This window comes from Triturus cristatus, chromosome 2_1 (genome assembly GCF_964204655.1).
Source record: "Triturus cristatus chromosome 2_1, aTriCri1.1, whole genome shotgun sequence".
In the NCBI taxonomy this organism is placed as follows: Eukaryota; Metazoa; Chordata; class Amphibia; order Caudata; family Salamandridae; genus Triturus; species Triturus cristatus.
Window position 1 is genome coordinate 1,120,634,398 of NC_140581.1, and position 20,997 is coordinate 1,120,655,394.

General features: G+C 48.8%; 1 protein-coding gene across 2 annotated transcripts in view; it reads right to left on the reverse strand.

The window, feature by feature from the left end:
- UBA6 (ubiquitin like modifier activating enzyme 6) overlaps nt 1-20,997 on the reverse strand; it is a 658,681-nt gene that overhangs the window by 542,908 nt on the left and 94,776 nt on the right. For both annotated transcript variants that reach the window (XM_085636514.1, XM_085636515.1), the window contains one exon: nt 18,370-18,464. In XM_085636514.1, the coding sequence (XP_085492640.1) occupies nt 18,370-18,464 (95 nt within the window). The remainder of the gene's footprint in view (nt 1-18,369; nt 18,465-20,997) is intronic.

Sequence of the window (20,997 nt, forward strand, 5' to 3'; positions counted from 1 at the left end):
CTTAAATTCCATCCTTTTGCTGTTTCTCCTCTGTTCGTGACCGCTGCTGCCCCCGTGGCCTCCCGCTGTTGCTGGTTTCCTGCCTCCCACTTTTCCGCATCCTAACTGCGCTTCCCGCCCCCTCCCCTACTTAATGGCGGCTGCACCGCTGGCGTGCCAAAGGTAAGCCCGTCTGTGCCGGTCCGAGACCCGACCGCGGCCAGCGCCAGGGACCCTGGTTCTCGGTCAGCCTCCGCTACAACCCCGCCGACCTCCTCACACTCATCTGCGGAAGAAACAACAACTGCCAGAGATCGATGCCGAACACCACCCACGGCCAGTTCTCCTGCCGACACTGCCATCAATGCTTCACCATCAACAGCCCGCCCGCGTCCACTGAACCCTCAACGAACACCCGCACCCCCGAAGCCCTGACATGCATCCTCCTCAAAGTGCGCTCCCTCCACAGACAGGCCACGGAGATCTGGGATCTGCTCGACACCATCTCGCCAGACGTCACCGTCTTCACGGAAACATGGACCAACGCCCCTGACATCGCCACCGCCAGCCCCGACAGATACAAGATCCGAAGAAAAGACCGCCTCCACCGCACACAAGATCTTCCTCCGACTCTCCACCTCCAGCACCCCTCTCCAACACAGATCACCTCCACTTCCAGATCCAAACCAGCCCCAGAACCACGCAATGCGGGACCCTCGTCTACAGACCCCCCGGGCCTCGTGCCTCTTCCGCCACCACCATAGCCGCCCTCGTCACACCCCATGCAATCGCCTCCACGGACTACATCCTCATCGTAGACCTGAACTTCCACCTCGACAACCGCAGGGACCCCGACTCCACCACACTTCTCTCCAATCTCGGACTGAAGCAGCTCGTCACCACACCCACCCACAAAGCCAGACACACACTTGACCCCATCTTCACAGGAGGGACTAATATCTGTTTCAGTCACACCACACAGCCCCTCTGGACAGACCACCACTGCGTACACTTCCCCTTCAACATCATCACCGCACCCAAACCCACCCCGCGCCTGCCCCAAAGGAAGTGGAGCAAAATCACAGAGGAACTCCTCAACGCCACCCTTCTCCATGACCCCCCTCCGGTAAGACTGACGCCAACTCCGCAGCAACAGAACTACACCGCTGGATCTCCAGCTGTGGTGAAAAGCTTGCACCCCTCCGCCACCTCGTCAATCATCGCCCCGTAAAGGCAGCTGGTTTGCCACTGACCTCCAGGAAGCCAGGCACTCCTGCAGACGCCTCAAGAAACTCTGGCGGAACAAGAAAACCACCGAAGACCAGAACTATAGGAACACCATGAATGAATACCACCAGCGCATAAGAACCACCAAGAAGACCTTCATCAAGAACAAAATCCACTCCAACACCAGTAACGCAAAGGAACTCTTCAACGTCATAAAGCAGTTCACCAAACCCCCCAGCGAAGCTACGGACGTCCCTCCATCCCAGGACCTCTGCAACAAGCTCAGCTCCGACTTCCACATGAATATCAAGGCCCTCTACAACAACTTCAGCGAACAGACTCCTGACACCACCACCCTCATCACTACCGACAACCGGCCGATCATCACCACCTGGAAACCTGCTACCACTGAAGACACCACGAAGACCATGAAGAACACCTACTCAGGAGCTCCCACGGACCACTGCCCACGGCACATCTACCACGGAGCCGCTGCCGCCATAGCTCCCGAGCTAAGCCGGACCATCAACACTTCCCTCGAATCCAGCATCTTCCCCGACGACTGGAAGCGGGCAGAAGTCAAGCCCCTCCTCAAGAAACCCTCGGCCGACCCAACGGACCTGAAAAACTACTGGCCCATCTCTCTCCTTCCCTTCGCAGTCAAAGTCACCGAGAGATTCATCAACGCCCAGCTGAGCACCTTCACCAAAGAGAACGCCATCCTCGACTCCTCCCAGTCCGGATTTCGCAGCAACCACAGCACCGAGACCGCCCTTCTGGCCATCACCGATGACATCCGCATGCTACTCAACCAGGGCCACACCGCAGCCCTTATCCCACTAGACCTCTCTGCAGCCTTCGTCACCATCTCACACCGCACTCTCGCAGCCAGGCTCCATGATGCCAGAATACGAGAAACCACCCTAAACTGGATCCGCTCCTTTATCTACGGCAGAACCCAAAGGATCAGACTCCCTCCCTTCCTCTCCAAATCTACAGAGATCAACTGTGGAGTAACCCAAGGATCCTCGCTCAGCCCCACGCTTTTCAACATCTGCATGGCCCCCCTCGCCGCCATCGTCAGACAGCATGGTCTCAGCATAGTATCTTACGTCGATGACACCCAGCTCATCCTCTCTCTCACGAAGAACCCCAAAGACACCAGACTCAGCTTCCATGAAGGAATGAAAGACGTTGCAGCCTGGATGAACAACAGCTGCCTACAGCTGAACTCGGAGAAGACCGAGATCCTTGTCCTTGGACCCTCCCCCACGGTGTGGGACAGCACCTGGTGGCCCCCTGCTCTCTGAAACCCATCCATGCCAACGGACTACGCCCGGAACCTCAGCATCATCCTAGACTCCTCCCTCACCATGACCCACCAGATCAATGCCGTCGCCTCGACCTGCTTCAGCTCCCTCCGCATCCTTCGAAAGACCTTCATGTGGATCCCCCACGAAGGCAGAAAGACCATCACCCACACACTAGTAACAAGCCGACTGGACTACGGCAACGCCCTCTACACCGGAATCAACAAAACCCTGCTACACAAGCTCCAAACCATCCAGAACACCGCGGCCAGACACATCCTCGGAACCCCACTGCACGAGCACATGACCCCACACCTACGAGACATTCACTGGCTCCCCATCGAGAAGAGGGTAACCTTCAAGCTACTCACCCAGACCTACAAATCCCTCCACAACATTGGACCCAAATACCTCAACGAAAGAGTCTCCTTCCACATACCCAAGATGAACCTTCGCTCCACAGACCTTGCTCTGGCAGAGACCCCACGCATCCGCAGAACCAGAGCAGGGGGTTGATTGAGAGTCCCAAGCCTTTAACGAGAATCTGAGACTCTCTTGGACAACGAAATGTTACAGGTCAGCATGGACAAGATGGGTTAGTTGGTGCGTTCAACACAGTGAGGATCCCATGGGTGCGACGCTGTCCCACTAATCAACTTCTTGGCCTCGCTGGCATCGCAAGGTTTGGCTTACAGGACGATAAATTTGTACCACTCCGCCATTTTGGCAGATCATCTGCCCCCCACTGGTGGAACATCCGATAGTTTGTAAGATCATGAGGGGAATCTGTTTGACTTTACCGCCGCAACCTCGGTACTCCAAGCTTTGGGATGTTAATATGGTTTTAAATCTTTTTCGTTCATGGCAAAAGAACACATTTTTATCCAGGAAGGAGCTATCAGCAAAGCTTGCGATGCTGCTCTGTCTTGTATCCTGTCGCAAAGTGTCAGATGTGTGGGCACTGGATATTACTGGCAGAGTCTTTCCCCACAGTTTTTTACCTTCCACATTTCCCAGAGAACAAAATCCAACTTCAAATCAGTGTCCTACCCAGCTTTCGACAGATTTCCCAAACTCTGTGTGGTGAGATGCCTTAAGGCATACGAATGTATGACAAAGGGACATTCGACCCCCGGGGAGAAGCTGCTGTTATTTTCTCGAAATTAACCTTTCAAAGCGGTATCTTCCCCCATCACTGCACGCTGGGTTAGTTGGACCATGCAAAAAGCTGGCATTAACCTGTCACAATTTGGGGCACCTTTGGTGAGAGAGGCCATGGCTTCTAAAGCCTTCTCTCTAGAGTATTATCAATGTGGCTGACTTTGGACTCAATGTTTAAACAGTTTTACTTCAAACATGTGGTAGATATGGCGTCTTTGGTGGTGGAAAGCTTTCAATTAGCATAATTCTCTGCTCCAGTCCTAACATAGAATGAAAGGTTTCCTAGCATTTGTTACGGAAAGGTTAAATTCTAATCAGGACACAGAGGTGAGGATTATTCCCACACGGTTTCTGCAAACATTGTCCCAACCCAACATTTTGTTCACATTCGAGTCCTCATATACAGAGTACTATCATCTTCAGAGAAGGCTTCGTGAGGTATAAGTAATTTAGATTACCTGTTCTGATTGATTTCCTATGTTTCTTTTGTGTTCATTACAGTATATAGGGTTGGTAACCAGGTTACAATTTCTGACGCACGTCATTGATGTTGATTCCGATGCGCAAGCTGTTTTTTGGTAAAATATTTATGCATCCCTCCTAGGAACCCACAGTTATTGTGTATCTATGTGTTTTCATAGGTGCCGATTCTGCCAAAGGAGAATAAAAAGAAAATTTGGAGTCTCTTCTGTCACACTGAAGAAAGCGGAAGTAGCTTAGAGGAGGCAGACTGTTATGCAAGGATGTGGACTGTTCTTGGTTGAACCTTGTTTTTAGTCCTTTCCCCTGGGTGTTCTGGGTAAGGTAGTTTTGTTGATTTGAGATCTGATGGAAGCAAAATAAATAAGAAAGATGTGCATAATCCGCACCTCCATGTCCTTATGAAAATTGAAACGTTCTGTTTACGAATGATAGGACATTTTTCATTTCTTAACTCTATAATTTCCATTGTGATATATAAGTAAATCACTAAAATGCATGTGAATGCACAGAAACCCTGGAAGTGAAAGGGTTACTTCATTTGGTGTCTGCACTAAATATCTCATGTTGCTGTGATCTGGTCCACTGATGATGGTACAGCACCTTCTCTTCTCAGGTCAGCTGCAGACTGGCTCTAGTCTTTACCAGGCTTTTGCCCAGTACTGAGGGAGAGGAGCAAAAGTGAAGTTTTGTGCACATTAGAAAGGCAATAAATGCATTACTCCTGTGGGTCACCAGTGTAGATTTGCTGTCCACAGGTAGAGAGCAGTATTTGAAAAGAGATGTTTTCTCTCCTTCAGCCATGATGACAGTTGGTGATAGAGGAAAGGTCTCCCTGGCCCAGAAAAATTTAGCTTTCCCAGAAAAATCACCCTAAAAACAGCTTACAGTACACTGAAAGCTAAAGATGGGGCTGGCTAAGGTCCAGGGCAGAATAGAAAAGTATCAGGATAAACTCAGTGAAAGGTTAGAGCAGAGCTCTTCTCGAGTACTCCCTCAGAAATTTTAGCTTTGGTGGTCTCTACGGGAAGGAGGAAAGTTGGAATTGTTTCAAACAAGGTGAATGTGCTACTAAACAAACACTGTTGTTAAGGCCTATGGCCATTTTAATACTGTTTACTTCTATTTAACGTTACCAGAAGTTCCCAGTGTGATGACTGGGAATGGTTGAAACATATGAATAAATGAAAGACACAATTATGGATCTTCAGAGACTCTTTCTTATAATGGTGTGAAGGACATTCCACGATACCAGCAGGAAATGTTGGAAAGGAGACTGGTAGATGGGCACAGCACTTATCTTCCCCTGATAGTTGGAATGGAAAATTAGAAGGAAATGTGACTTTCAAATCTTAAAGGATCCCACAAATCCCGGGGAGGCCATGGCTCTGGTGTCAGCAGCTCATACACAGGACATTTAGCTCAAATGTCCATCCATAGTCCAGTTTGAGCATGCTTAAGTGGTTTGTGGTATGGACCTAATCAGGAGGCAATCTCACAAAGGAATGCAAATTCAAGAAGGAATTGTGGGAGGAGGTCAGTTTCACTCTGGTAGGAGAAATGTGGTTACTTCAAAAGGAGCTGGTGAGATACCTCGCTCTACTCAGAGCAAAATGTTTTTTTATTAGGGAGCCAGAGATTGTATACATACAGGCTCTGGTTTTGAGATGGACCCTAGCCTCCTCACAAAAAGTCAACCACCATCTTGGGTAAACCACACATGTGGAGTCAAATGGCCTCCACCTTTCACTTGGCCAGGCACACATGTGAAATCACACAAAGCAACACACTAACATGTCCCTACATATCACAGACTTGATTGAGGTAAAGATCCAGCTAAGGAGGACTTCGCAGACTTTACATGGAGCAAAGAAAATATACCTTCTCTCAATAAGGGTAAAGGTAAAAAAGACCTAACCCCAGACTAATGATTATGCTGCCACCATGGCCAATGCAAAAACAACAGTTGATGGACAGAATGCAGAACAATGTCATACATTCACCCCAGTACAGAATCTGGGCCTAAATCTATCGTTTTTGTGCTCACCATGTCATTCCAGTTTGAACCCAGCCATATGTAACTCAGTCTTGACCCTGTGCCTCATGGGAACAGTCCAGCCCGAACTGCCAAGCCAGGTCCTCCCTGGACTGGAAACAAGCATCCTAGGACCGGTTTCGGGGTTTCACCCCTCTTCAGCCGGGATAGCTTGATTCCAGTGGCATGGAGAGCACGGGACTCACGTCTGAGAATACCCGTCCCACTCGGGGTGACAAATGCAAAAACAACAGTTGATGGACAGAATGCAGAACAATGTCATACATTCACCCCAGTACAGAGATCTGGGACTAAATCCATCGTTTTTTTGCTCACCATGCCATTCCAGTTTGAACCCAGCCATATGCAAATCAGTCTTGACCCTGTGCCTCATGGGAACAGTCCAGCCTGAACTGCCAAGCCAGGTCCTCCCTGGACTGGAAACAAGCATCCTAGGACCGGTTTCAGGGTTTCACCCCTCTTTAGCCAGGATAGCTTGATTCCAGTGGCATGGAGAGCAGGGGACTCACGTCTGAGCATACCCGTCCCACTCGGGGTGACAAATGCAAAAACAACAGTTGATGGACAGAATGCAGAACAATGTCATACATTCACCCCAGTACAGAGATCTGGGCCTAAATCCATCGTTTTTTTTTGCTCACCATGCCATGGCCAAGGCATGCATAGCCTGTGTACACAATAATCCTTGTAAACAAGTGCATAATATCAGTGCCCTCTTGAAACCAGTGTTTTCCCCCCCAACCTCGAAGTTAAAAAATGGGAAAAAACTCTATGTGTCACATTTGTCCAGTTCATGGGGGGAAAAAAACACAGAAGGATGTGCCAGCCTAGCAGCTTCACAAAGCCACATGGAGGACAGCTTCACAAAGCAACATGAAAGACTTTTTCCCCCCAAAACAAGCAAAGCATTAATAGCATGAAGCATTACAATCAATTAATAATACAATTAACCATCGTCTACTTATAACGTTTCCACCACTGTGCCACAGCGCATATATAATCAGGTTAGATTATCTCATGCTGATTTACTTCATACCCCCCAAAAAAACCTTGACTTTGGGCAGGCAGTAACAAGCCCTATCTCCACAAATTCCCCTCTTGACTTAAATCCCCCTTACATTCAACTGCCTGGTGAGAAGGGACCCCTAAGAGAGGATAATACAAGCTTGAAGATCCTCCCCATGGAATATAGCTGGCCTTTCTAGGAAACTTTCTTTTCCTGATTGGAATAGGTTTATTGAAGGCTATAACATCTGCATATTCCAGAAGACATGGAGCACGATTGCACATCATAAAGTAGGCTTCGTATCTTACCACGTCCCAGCGGTACCGGCACAAACAGGGAGGGGGCGCCCGTCGGGTGGGCTACTGGTATGGATAAGTATATCCTTGGATTGGTCCATTAAACAATTCCAATGTATCTCTCCCGACCTTTTAAGAATGACCATTCGGGAAAAGCAAGGAGGCAGAACCTTGGAGATCTTTGATGTCTATGTCCGGGGAACGAAGGGAGGGGCTGAATCTCCCATAATTACATCCCTGGAAGCTGAGCTTTTGACTTATCCTTATGACTCGCGCGTCCTGGTAGCAGGAGACTTCAATTGTACTTTTGAGCCTCTCGCCGCCGAGGACATGCTGGACACTGAAGAGGATGATGTAAGGCGAGGAGTTCCTTCGCTGAACATCCCGCCGATAAAAAGATGGACCAAGTTGGCCGTCTAATTGAATTCCCTGGCCATCGAGTACGGGTTAAGGGCAACCAACGGTAGGTCACTATCTGACCAAAGCGGGGCACATACTTACAATAGGGTAGGTTGCTCCTCGCGAATTGATTATATTTTACTGAATCATAAACTGTGGCAGTATTTAATCGATATGACGATAATACCAACAGTTGATAGCGACCATAACCCATTATCTTTAATCTTAAAGTCAACATGGTTACCCAATTCTGGCTATCCGGATTTAGAATATCCACTGCCAACAAGGAAAATAATTCCCTCTAATTGTAATAGGTATTTGAAATGGCATAGAGTCTTACTGGACGAAAGGAAACTATGTGGCATTAGCAAAGCTGTGACAGATGGTTTAGATGAATTAAGAGGGGCCTCTACGGACCGCGGTGCTATTGAGAAAATTCCTAAAATCTACGAAAAAACAATTAGTACCCTTCGGAATTTCTTTTGCCCAACCGCTAGAGCAGGCCATCGCCCACTGTGTGAGAAGCCTAATAGTAACAATACATGGTACACCAAAGCTTGCAGACAAAAAAAAACTGCCCTGGTTTTGGCAGTTAAAAGCAAATCGCTCCCTACAATCCAGCAAGCAAGAAGGGATTACAAGAAGGTAGTGTCTAGTGCTAAAAAAGAGTGGGAAGAGCAGTACTGGCAAGATTTGAAAACAGCCAGTCTGGAGAAGGATACAAACAGGTTCTGGAATCTTATAAGAGTTAAGGCACAGCCTGTTAGTGAATCAATTACTTGCAACATCTCAAGCTGTATTTGGTATGACCATTTTTTTAAACTTTACTCCAATTCAGAGGACCTCACTTCGCAAGTCATTTCACTAGACCCTGGAATAGGCTCGGGGGACTTAAACGTCTATCCTTTTTCTGAGTTGGAAGTGGAAACTGCCATTCGGCGCATAGCTCCAGCTAAGGCAGCAGGCCCAGATGGTATACCCGGAGATCTTCCCTGGGCAGGTCCTGCTAAATGGGCAAAATTTATCTCCACTCTTATTAATGGCATCGACACCGGTTCATCGATACATGATTACTGGAAAGGAGCAGAGGTGGTCCCTATTTATAAGAAGGGCGCTAGGGACGACCCTGCTAATTACCGCCCAATAAGCCTAATTGATTCAGTACAAAAGGTTGTTGGGAGGGTGGTGCTGGAGAGAATCCTGGAATGGGCAGATGAAAATAGGATTCTCTCGGACTACCAAGCGGGTTTCAGGGCTGGTGTAGGGACAATTGAGCAGGTGTTCAGGCTAGTCCTCCTATACTGGAAGACTGTTAAAATAGGCAAAGGCAGTCTTTATCTCGCATTTATAGACCTAAGGACTGCCTTTGACCTAGTCCCTCGAGGACGTCTGTGGAGGGTTTTAGGTGACCTGGGGGTTCCCAAGTATATTTTAAATCTTCTGATGCGTCTCCATGAAGGCAATTACGCCTAAGTTAGGTGGGGTGCCCAAGGGCAGAAGACGGACAGAATACCAGTGAACAGGGGCGTCCGCCAGGGCTGTGTTTTAGCACCCACACCATTCTCTTTGTATGTGAATGGGGTGGTGGAGCATTTGCGCCAAATATCATCTGACGCACCAGCCCTGGCGGATGAAAAAATTCCTACTCTCCTGTTCGCCGATGATACCCTCCTTATCTCTAAGACCCTGAGGGGCTTGCAGAATCTGTTGGACAGCTTCCAGTCATTCAGGACTGATCATTAACTCTGAGAAAACTAAGTACTTGGTTCTGAACCCTCCTAAGAACCTTAGAACTCCACATGTCCTGAACTCCGTCCCGTTAGAGAGGGTTACTATGTTTGATTATTTGGGCATTCGTATCTCTGGCTCCATGCTTTGGAATACTCATTTACAAAAAATGCTCCTGAATCACAAAAGGGTAGCGGGAGCAATACTCAAAGAGCATTGTGCTTCATCAAGCAAACCTATTGCTCCCGCAATTGATATATATAAGGCTAGAGGAGTGAGTTCAGCCCTTTACGGTGCTGAACTCTGTTGGTTTTCCAACCTAGATCAAATTGTGAGGTCAGAAAATAAATTCTTAAAAGACCTGATGATGCTGCCCCTGAGGACCCCTACTAGGCCTCTACTGCAGGATCTAGGGTGCCACTCACTCCGAGATTTAGCTAGACTTCGCCCCCTTTTGCTATGGGCCCACCTGTGGCGTACCCCGGAATTAACAAAGTATGCAGCAGGGTTGGGTGAAATATTGAATATGGATGGCTGGCACAAAATCAAATGGCTTAAGGACCTAAAAATGTTAATGTATGATCTGGGTCTCAAAGAGGCATGGATAAATAGAACTGCCCCACCGAAGATAGAACTCAAGAAACTCTATTGGTCCTGGGTCCGCAACAAGGGCTCTCTTTACTCTAGAGCAGGTAGATTATCTGAGGAGTTTACACAATACAAACATACTACCCACTACAAACCATATTTAGATGCCATACAAAGCCCGTATGACAGAGCTCTGTATTTTGAGTTCAGGGTTGGCTCGCTCCCTACTTGTGAAATGACAGCTCGATGGAAGGTTCCTTACCAGATATTAGCCTCCTGCCCGAACTGTAATGCTGACCTTGAGTCAATAGCTCATATCATGTTCGTTTGCCCAGCCTATAAAGCCCCAAGGGAACGTTGGCTTAAACCGCTCTGCAGAGAGCTGGGTACTCGTAGCTACTTTGTGGCATTGCGCATCTTAAGATCTGATCCGCGAACACTATATGCGTGCGGTCTAGCCAAGTTCCTGAGCTGGGCATGGAACATTAGATTGAGAACTATGAAAGCTATTATTTAAATCTTGTTGCTGTTATGAGCTATTGCACCACTTGCACTTTCTGAACTGTATTTTTCTTTTAAATGTTTTTATCTTGCGCATATTTCTTTCTAAACCTATTGTCAATTGTTTTACCATAAAATGTACTGCACTTTGCACCAATGTACTTTTCAAAGTGTTTTGTAGCTTTTAAGATATGTTTTTATCGAAATAAAGCCAATATGACTGACTGACTGAATTAATTTCAGTTAATATTACTCATAAAATGCATAACATAAAATATACTCTTCACTGCAGCAAACAAAAAAGACCCACAAGCTAAAGCAGATCAAACATGACTCTAGCATTATTTATTTATTTATTTTTTAAACCTTTATTACAAAATGCAATAGATATACAAGTATGGGCCTACAACCTTCAGGCCGGCCGCTAGCAAACAGTGAGGTCATAACAGCACAGTTATAAAACACAAGCGGCAAGTGATAAAGGTCCCATAAATTAAAGGAAGCGTTTGCGGCCACACTGCCCAAACCTCCCAAATGGTGGTTCTATTTTAAATAAAAACCTACAAACAAACCCACAAGGCGGCAAAAGTCTAAGCAACAGTATGTGCTCCCCTCGGGAGGACCCTACCGACCTACAGGAATAGGAGGGGGGACGGGCAGGGACAGAAACAAAGTGGGCACGATGACACAGAATCAAGGGAACGAGCAGACTAGGGAGACTGGGCCGCCGCCAAGTCAGGCGTCAGTGGCGGGGTACAAATCCCGCCACGATAGGAGTTCCAGGGGCCCCACACTTTCACCCATTTCCCAGGCTTACCTCTCGCCACATACACTACCTTTTCCCGAAACATACACCAATCCATGTTGTCCTTCCATACCGAAACCGTTGGTGACCTCTGGGAGCCCCACAATTGCGCTATGTCACGCTTGGCCACCATATATCCCAGTGTCACCCACCACGTTTGCGTCACCGTGTAGTCAGTCGGCTCCCACACATTCAACAAACATCTCCTAGCCTCGGGGAATAGCGTCACTTGTGTGACCGCTTGCAACACCGCATGTACACCACGCCAGAATCGAGCCACCTCCGGACATTCCCACAAAATATGGAAGAAGGTCCCCAACAAACCACACCCACGGCATATCCCATACGCATCAGACCCGGTCCCGTAACGTAGACCCTGTGGAGTATTTTGAGCTGGACGAAACGAAGGTGGGCCGGTATGGCCACCTCTTTCGGGGAGGCCACCGCAGATACCCAATCCTCGTCATCCAGCTCCAATCCGTCGGCAACCCATGCCTCACGAAGGCCAGCCAGCAGTCCCGATCGATCGTTGATGAGCTTTTTATAAATCAGTGAGATAGTGCCATCCGGTACATGCCCGTCTAGCACTCTATCTTCCAAGGGGGAGCACTCCGGGATGGACGCAACATCCGGGAATACGGAACGCAGCGCGTGACGAACCTGTATATACCGGAAGTACTCCCTGTCCTGCAACTGGAATTCCGTTTGCTGCACATCAAACGTTTTAAATCCCCCCCTCGTCCAAAGATCGCCCACCCTGCTGATGCCAATCGTGTCCCACTTCTCAAAGCCTTTCGTAGTCCACAAGCAACCCAGTCGCTCAGATGCATACAATGGCGTCGCCCGGGTCAACCGATCCTTCCACCCCATCGCCAAGTTTGCCGCGTGCCACACCCGTACCGCGACCCGTGTAGGACCCGTCAAACGTGCGTCGAGCGATCTAGAGTAGAGCGCACGATTGTAGTCGCCACCCGGCAACAACAATTTGTCCATTTCAAAAGCCGGGTTAAGGGCGGGCCCATAAAGCCCGTGGTTTATCGCAGCCAGCTGGGAGGCCCAGTAATATCGTTTGATGTCGGGGAGGGCGACCCCCCCGTCATACCACGGGAGCGTCAGCTTCGCGAGGGCGATACGCGGCCTCCCATCCCAAAACAGTTGGCGCTGCAGACCCTCCACCTCCCGACAGTAGCGAGCCGGGACGACGTCCATCGTGTTTTGTAAAGCGTATAAGAACCGTGGCAACGACATCATCTTAAACAGCGCCACCCGGCCGAGCGGCGAGAGCGGCAAGCGCCTCCAATGCGCCACATCCTCCTTCAGACGCTGGAGGGGGGGGGGGGAGTAAATTCTGTTCATATCGGGCCACAGAGTCCAGGGTAATAAAGATACCCAGATACTTAAATCCCTGTGGAGCAACCTGGATAGGACAACCCCGCGGAAGGATAGAAGCCTCCCCTGAGAGGACATATACACAGGATTTGGCCCAGTTGATGACTAGGCCGGAGTTACGGCCAAATGAACACAGTACATCCACTAACACAATCAACGATTCACGCGGGGAAGCAAGATACAAAAGAATATCGTCCGCGTAAAGGGAGACGCGATCCTCATACTCAGGAGTCCATCGGAGACCACGAATCGAAGGGTGCCACCACAGCCACTCCGCCAGGGGCTCCAAGGCGAGCGCAAAGAGGAGCGGCGACAGCGGGCAACCCTGCCGCGTGCCCCTACCCAATTCAAAAGGAGCCGATACTCTACCATTCACTACCACCTGCGCCAGCGGTCCGGAATACAACAATTTCACCCAGCCAATGAATCCCGGGCCCAACCCAAACTTCGCCAGCGTCGCCCAAATATACGGCCACTCGAGCGTGTCGAACGCCATAGTGGCGTCCAAGGATGCCAAAATGGCTGGCTCACGTATGAACGGGACCCTCGAGAGCCCCCATGCAGACGCCGCAAGTTAAGCGCGGTGTTGCGATGAGGGATAAAGCCGGATTGGTCCTGATGGATCAGATCGCACACCACGCTGACCAGCCGATTAGCCAGCACCTTGGCCAGAATTTTCGGCTCCGCATTCAAGAGCGAAATGGGCCTGTAAGACGTGACCCGATCCGGCGGCCTCCCCTCTTTGTGAATAACCACAATAGTGGCTAGACGCTGGTCCAGCGGGAGGGAACCCGCCGAACGGGCCGCGAGGAACATATCACGGAGATGCGGAGCCAGTGTATCCGGCCGCAATTTGTACAATTCGATGGGAAGGCCATTAGGACCCATGGCCTTGCCAGAGGCGACTGAACGTATGGCGAGGGCAATCTCCTCAGACGTCGGAGCCGCGTCCATCAACAATTTATCCTCCTCCGAAAGGGAGGGCAACGCAATATCTTTAAGCAGGTCGTGGGAATCCTCTTCCGAGCGGGAAGATACCGGGGAGTACACCCTGCGGAAATACTCTGCGAAGCAATCAACAATTTCCTCCGGCTCAGTGACACACACACCATCCAGTCTCTCAACCGACGGGACAACTCGACTCGCTCTCTCCTTTTTATCCAGCCACGCAATCAGTTTTCCAGCTTTATCACCCACATCATACAGTCGCCCCTGTTGCTCCCTACTCAGGCCCCTGGCCGCCTCGGTGACTAGAGCCTTGTAGTCCGCTTGTTTGAGTCTGAGAGCATGCAGTTTGTCGTCCGTGACACCACAATCCAGATCACCCTCCAACTCAATTATCTCAGATTCGATACGGGTCACCTCCTCCCGCTCGCGCCTCTTGGAATGGGAAATGAGGGACAGGGCCTCCCCCCGGATTACCGTCTTGAACGCCTCCCACAGAGAAACAGGAGACGACACAGATCCCACATTGTCTCCAAAATATTGCTCAAGGGATTTAATCAAATCTGCGCGAATTGTGGGGTTACGCAGGTACCAGGGGTTGATCGGGACCACCCTCGCCTCCCCCCTCGGGACAACATCGAAGTGTAACAAGAGCGGGGAGTGGTCTGAAATACCCCGAGCAAGATGTCGCACCTCCCCGACCCTCCCCGCCTGTGCCGCTGGCATCAGAACATAATCAAGCCTCGAAAGACTACCATGAGCCCCGGAATGAAAGGTGTATTGTACCTGCGCAGGGTGTTTCAGCCGCCAACAATCCACCAGTCCCAGGGTATCCAGGAGGCCAGACAACCAAGTTTGGGCGCGGGGGATATCCCTGGGTGGGTGACGATCCTCAGTTCCGGAAACTACGGCGTTAAAATCCCGCCCAACCACTAGAGTCCCCTCCGGCAGCCCAAGAAGAAGGCGCCCCAAATCAGCTAAAGTAGTCGTCTGCAACCCCGGCGGGACATAAACAGAAACCAAAACTATCACTTTACCCTCCCATCTACCCACCAGAGCCGTATACCGTCCCCTATCGTCATGGAGCACCTCATCAACCTCCAACGGGAGCGAGGTTTTAACCATAATGCCCACACCCCTCGAACCAGAGGTGAAGCCCGAATGAGCTACAAGGCGATAGCCCCGCCTGTTCATAGCACGGAAGGAATTACCAATAAGGTGTGTTTCCTGCAGGAATACAATATCAGGTGAAATCCGTTTTAAAAATTGCAGGATCACCCCCCGTTTTATCCTGTCCCCCAGTCCATTAACATTCCAGGAAAGAAGTCTCAATCCCCTACCCCCCATCACAGCCAAAACCGATCAGTCTCCCCCCAGAGAGCACTTTAGATATAGCACAACAATACTTCTGCCTTGTGGTACAAACAAATAATACCCAACCCCAACCCAACATCCCAAACAAAACTCCCCCCTCCCTGCACCCCTGCATGAGCCCAAACAGCCCCCCCAACTTGCAGTGTGCCTGTCGCCCCTGCATGAACTAAACTACAAAGACCCCCTAGAGGAGGAAAGAGAACCCCCTCGAGACACACCACAACCTCCAATGGAGGGGGAACAGGACATGACAGTCAAGAAACCCTGAGCATGGCCGAAAAGTGGCATCATCAGGAATTAGCCCCAGTGTCAATACCTCAGACCCGGTCCGGTGGGCACTCTCCTCCCGCTGCCCCCATCCCCTCCCGATCATGTCCCCTCGGCAAAGTGTCCAACCAGTCCCCGGCCGTCTCTGGACAGTCAAAGAAGTGAGTGCGACCTTCAGACTCCACACGCAGCCTGGCCGGGAAAAGCATGGCGTATTTCAAGTTCATATCTCGAAGCCGCCGCTTGACGCCCATGAAACCCAGTCTCTGCTTCTGGACCGCCTGCGTGAAATCAGGATAAAAGTTCACCTCCATGTTCTCCAGCTTCAGCGGCCCCCGCAGTCTAGAAGCTTGTAAAATCGCATTCCTGTCCCGAGAGTTGAAGATACGGGCAATAAGAGGCCGCGGGGGAGCTCCGACCTTCGGCTTGCCGCCAGGAACTCTATGGGCCCTCTCCACCGCAAAGAATTTACTCAGTCCTCGAGGCTGGAGATGAGTAGAGATCAGATCCTCCACAAAGAGATACGCCGCCGAATCCTCCAGTCCCTCAGGCACCCCGATAATGCGAACGTTGTTCCTCCGGGCCCTGCTCTCGGAGTCCTCCAGTCGCCGATCCGTGAGCGCACTGGCCTGCCGGAGCCGACGTACCTCCGTCTGCAGGGCCGCCACTTCAGTCGTGAGGCCCGACGCGGTATGGGCCAAAGAGTCAACCCGGTCATTTGTCTTGGAGAGATCTGCTCTAACAAGGTTGACATCGATGAGAACCGCGTCGAGTTTGTGCGCCAGGGTGTCAAATTGTTGACCCACCGAGGTCTTCATCTCCGCTATGGCGCCCATGACGTCCTGCAAAGTCAGATCCGTCGGCAAATCCGGGGCATCCGCGGGGCACTCAGGAGACTTATGCGATCCGCCGGGAGAACCTTTCGGCAGGGTGTAGCGATCCATAATGTTGACTTGGAGTGCGGCGCCACGCTGGGTCGATTTTGCCTTCAGCCGATCTCCATCCTGCTTCGTGGCCATCGTCCTGTATCTCGTACCCCCACGAGTCATGCAGCGGAGAACGAGCAATCGAGGCCGAGGACCCCAGAGGTCACCTCAGGAAGGTGGAGCAGGTCCCTGCAAGCAGGCAGGATCCCCCAGCGAGGCAATCACCACACAAAGAAGCGCCGTGATCCCACTCGCGATGGTGGCAAGGGGACTCAAAAGCGAAAGTGAAAGTGTGGGGTACGCGACTCGCCAGGCTCGTCCCGCCGTTGTTATTCACTTCTCCACTGGATCACCCCCCAACTCAAGTCCGGGGTCAGGAGAGGAGCAGGCCGCAAACTTCAGTCGATGCTCATCACGGCACACGGGGTCCGATTCAAAAACGGAAAACGGGTACCACCTCGGCTCAGGTTCACCGACACAGTCCCCTCAACCGATTCAGGATGAAGACAGGATAAACGTAGGAGGTCGCGGAGGTCCTCGGGAGCCTCGCACCTACGCGGCCATCTTGGTTGCGCGCTAGGCTCCTCCCCCCCGACTCTAGCATTATTAACTTCATTAAGTGAGATGTACAAGCATAAAGTTCTAGGGCACTTACCAGTGTCTTAATATGTATTCCTACATGTACTTCTTAAGTGTTGCTAAAAAATAAAAAGTTGCACTGAACTCCCAGCATATGGGCAAGAATGTAAGCCACTCTAAGCTCATTCTTGGGGGAAATTAAGCATAGGTCTATTGGTGCTCAGTACGATCGGGTCAACAGACACCTCTCAAATATATTATTCACCCATAAGAAAATGTGTTGACGATCTGAGGTGGTTTTCAGTGGCAAATACAATTTCACTCTGGGTTTGGATATCTCCTGTATCTCATGATAGTTCTAAATGAGAAAAATGCTTTCTTTAGTTGAATTTTGTCTGACTATGTGATGGGATCAGGAGGAACATCCTAGTATGGTGCACATGTCCTAGATGACTACTCACAAAATGCAGCCAGAGGAGTCTTTCTCCAAAATGTCTTATTGGACAGAGGGCACCCATCACGCACAGTAAAAGAGGAGCAAAGAGCAAGGCAGCAGAGAGCTATCTTGATGTCTAATAAATTATGATATTGACAGAGGAAGGACAAGAAGATGTTCAGGACCGTACAGAGTCGCAGAATTAACACAGTTCAAAGCCCAAAAAGTCCAATTATAAAGTACAGGTAATGTCGCTCCAGCTCTGAACCTTCCGGCACGACTCAGGATGAGGGGTGGGCACTTTCTTTCAAAATTTAATCCACAGTTAGTGGACGTGAGAAATTAGGCACTTCTACTCATCATTTCCAATGGTTTGACATCCACCTACCCTTATGGAAGACGCCACAGGGGCTTCTCTGCTGGGAAGTTGCTTTCAAGTGCACTGCTAGGGTCCAGGCAATGCATTCAACCTTAACACAATTACCTAATAATGTAAATATGTTGCTTCACACATCACAGTGCTCCTAAAATCAGCTGTATTGGGCGTTCTTTTTTCCTGTCTATTTTGCAACCTTGATTTCGTCCCACAGGCTGAGACAAAACTGCAAATGTTGCATGCTTTAAAATTCATCCGAATATTCTGCCCACCCTACTTAGGATAGCTCCTGGGTCCTGGAAAGAGGGTACATCTCTAATTTAACAACTGCAACTTCTCAAGGTTAACATTCAAGGTATCTCCCACGTAGCTAAAACATGAGAGGAAAGCAAAAACTACCAGTTTCAGCATTTGCATTAAGTGGAAATAAACACGGCATCCTGAAAGGTTGAGTTAATTGAAATACTTAAATGTAACAAAAGCAAGGAAAGGTTGCTTAGAAAAACACATATTTAATAGATTTGAAAATGAAGTTTCCTACCTGTTTCTTTGACTTTTTACATCATCTTCACGGATGAAGAAGTTTGTTCCTAAATCCCACATCTGACATGGCTTAGTATCGTTAATCATAAGGGCCTAGAATGAAAAAAGTCAACAAGTAATCTCAAGGGAAAAAAAACATTTTCTTCCTGGCAAACCTAGTACTTTTAGATATTTGCTCTCCCTCCACAACTGAATGGGGTTGCCTGCAACGACAGACAGGACTAGAAAAAGCTTCTCTAACAGTCCACTGTCCCTTTAAAGGATTTAGGAGCACTCAGTCAGAAAGCATCCTGTTGTGGGCTTGTTGCAAAGGAGGGAAATTAAAGACTAAGGGCCTGATTATGAGTTTGGCGGACAAGGATATCCCGTCCGCGAAGTTACAATTCCATTATATCCAATGAAACCTTATATACCGTGGACGGAATATCCAGCACGTTTGTGATGGAGTATCCCAGCAGCCAAACTTGTAAACCGCCCCTTAGGGCTGGATTACGAGTTTAGGTACTATTTACTGCACCTGATAAATAAAGATACCACAGGGTACGTTATTTAGCAGGTGCGAAAAATAACACCAATTATGAGTTACTGGGGAATAGCATGCAGATTTTGGTGTTTTGGTACCAAAATCCACATGATACGGTACATACTGCATGCTTTTACCCAGTTAAATTTCGGCAGGTTTGACCTGCCAAAATTTAACAAAGGTTGTGTTATTTAATGCATCTGATAATTATCGAATGTACTAAATACCGTCTAGTAACTACTAGTAATAACTAGTAATTCCGACCCATACGCAAACAGGTATTTACGCACTGGTCGGAATTAAGCGACCCACTTATACTCAGGGCCCAAGAGTACTGAAATGACCTTAAGAGTACATTTCCTCAATCTCTTGTCCAGTTGGCCCTCCTTCGGAACAGGTTGGGAAACTAGTCTTGGACATGAGGTGAAGAACACAGTATAGCCCTGCTACTACAAAGGCACAACATCATGAGTTACTACATGGCACGGGGCATTGCAATACAATTAAGTATATGTATTATTGTTATTAAATATATTTATATGTGCTAAATGTTATTTGGGTAATGTATATATATGTATATATACAGAGTGCTGAACTCACAGCGGGTGCTCTCGTACGTGAGGGTAGAACTCACGGAAATATATTTCGCTCAAAAAGAATGCGGGGCACTCACGGGGTATGCAGTTTAATCTTTTAATTCCAGCAAACGCATTTCGGCGATGATGCCTTTATCAATGCTTCTCAATTAAAATAACCACTGCACGCCAAGTTCATGTCTTTTAAAATATCCCAATTATACTCTCATTGGTGGTTTCACATAGAAAACAGCAACGCAGTACTCAGCTCTTTCCATTGAGATGTTTGTTGTTATGGTCGCCATGATGGTGTGTTGTTGTTCCATTACATTTCCAATAACAGCATTTGTATTCTTTTATTTACATTCTCATTTGTTGGTTTTATACCTCCGTCAACATGCATTCCTTCGTAGGCAGTCAGCATACCAATGGCATATTTATATTCCTACGAACGCACAATGTCCGCTGACTTGACACAATACTATGTAATTAAATACAGGCACAACTAGTGTACAGAGCCTCATAGAAACGTCTTTGATATTTCTACAGGCTCCCTGCTAATGACGAGTAATACTCGTTTTTGGGCGTACTTCGGCTGGAATTGCTATCTGATACCCACTCCCGCTCCACAGCACGGGATTACCAAGTTATTTGTTCACTCTATCACGTAAAGGATAATAATGCAACCAACAAAGTCATGTCTCTTTATTCTTTATGTGTGTTTTTGTCTGTTCTTTCTCTTACAGACGTTACTAGCCCCGGAATAGTAGGATGGCTTTTCGGTAGAACTGTAAGTTTTACCAGTTGATCTCCACAGGTTAGGGTGCGCCTTAGCATGCGCATACCGCTGTGGGGGTCGTTGTGGTCCTGATAAATGCTTAGCCGACTGGGCACGACAAGCAGAAACATGTCGACCTTATTGTGAATTGGATGAGCTCTGGTTAACCTAATCAACCGGCTTTTGTCCAACTCACTTGTTTTTATTGGTCTTTGGTTTGCCATGATTAAATTAGTTGTTGGTTAAAACCATTTACCTTTTAATTTCACTTCCATTTTCCATTCAAAAACCAGCTCCGCTGTAATTCAGGCGTCGCAGCACACCAGAGAGGCACTCGGCCTCTCTGGTGGGAACCCAATGCTGAAGCATGTCACCAACCAGGTTTGTGAGTGAGGGTTCTTTTAACAAATCCTTTTGGTTTTTGCCCACGCTGTTGCTCTCCCCTTTTTTTGTCCTTTTTCCCTTGTCACTCTTCTGTTGTTTAAATTATATTTATTTTCCTGACATCCAAAATAGTTGATAAGGATTTGTCCTGCTGCTTCGTAATGCGTGCTAATACCCCTCGCTTGCCGCAATCCACAAAATTCAACCTGCCGGAGCCCGTTTGTATGACTAAGCGTCCTCGAGTTTGAATAACTCTGCCAAAGGCACAGGAATTATTTTTCATGCGGCGGTTCATGCACTTACTTGGACAGTAAGATCTTGCAAGTGCACCCACCACCTGGAGAGGGATGTATCTGTTGTGATGGT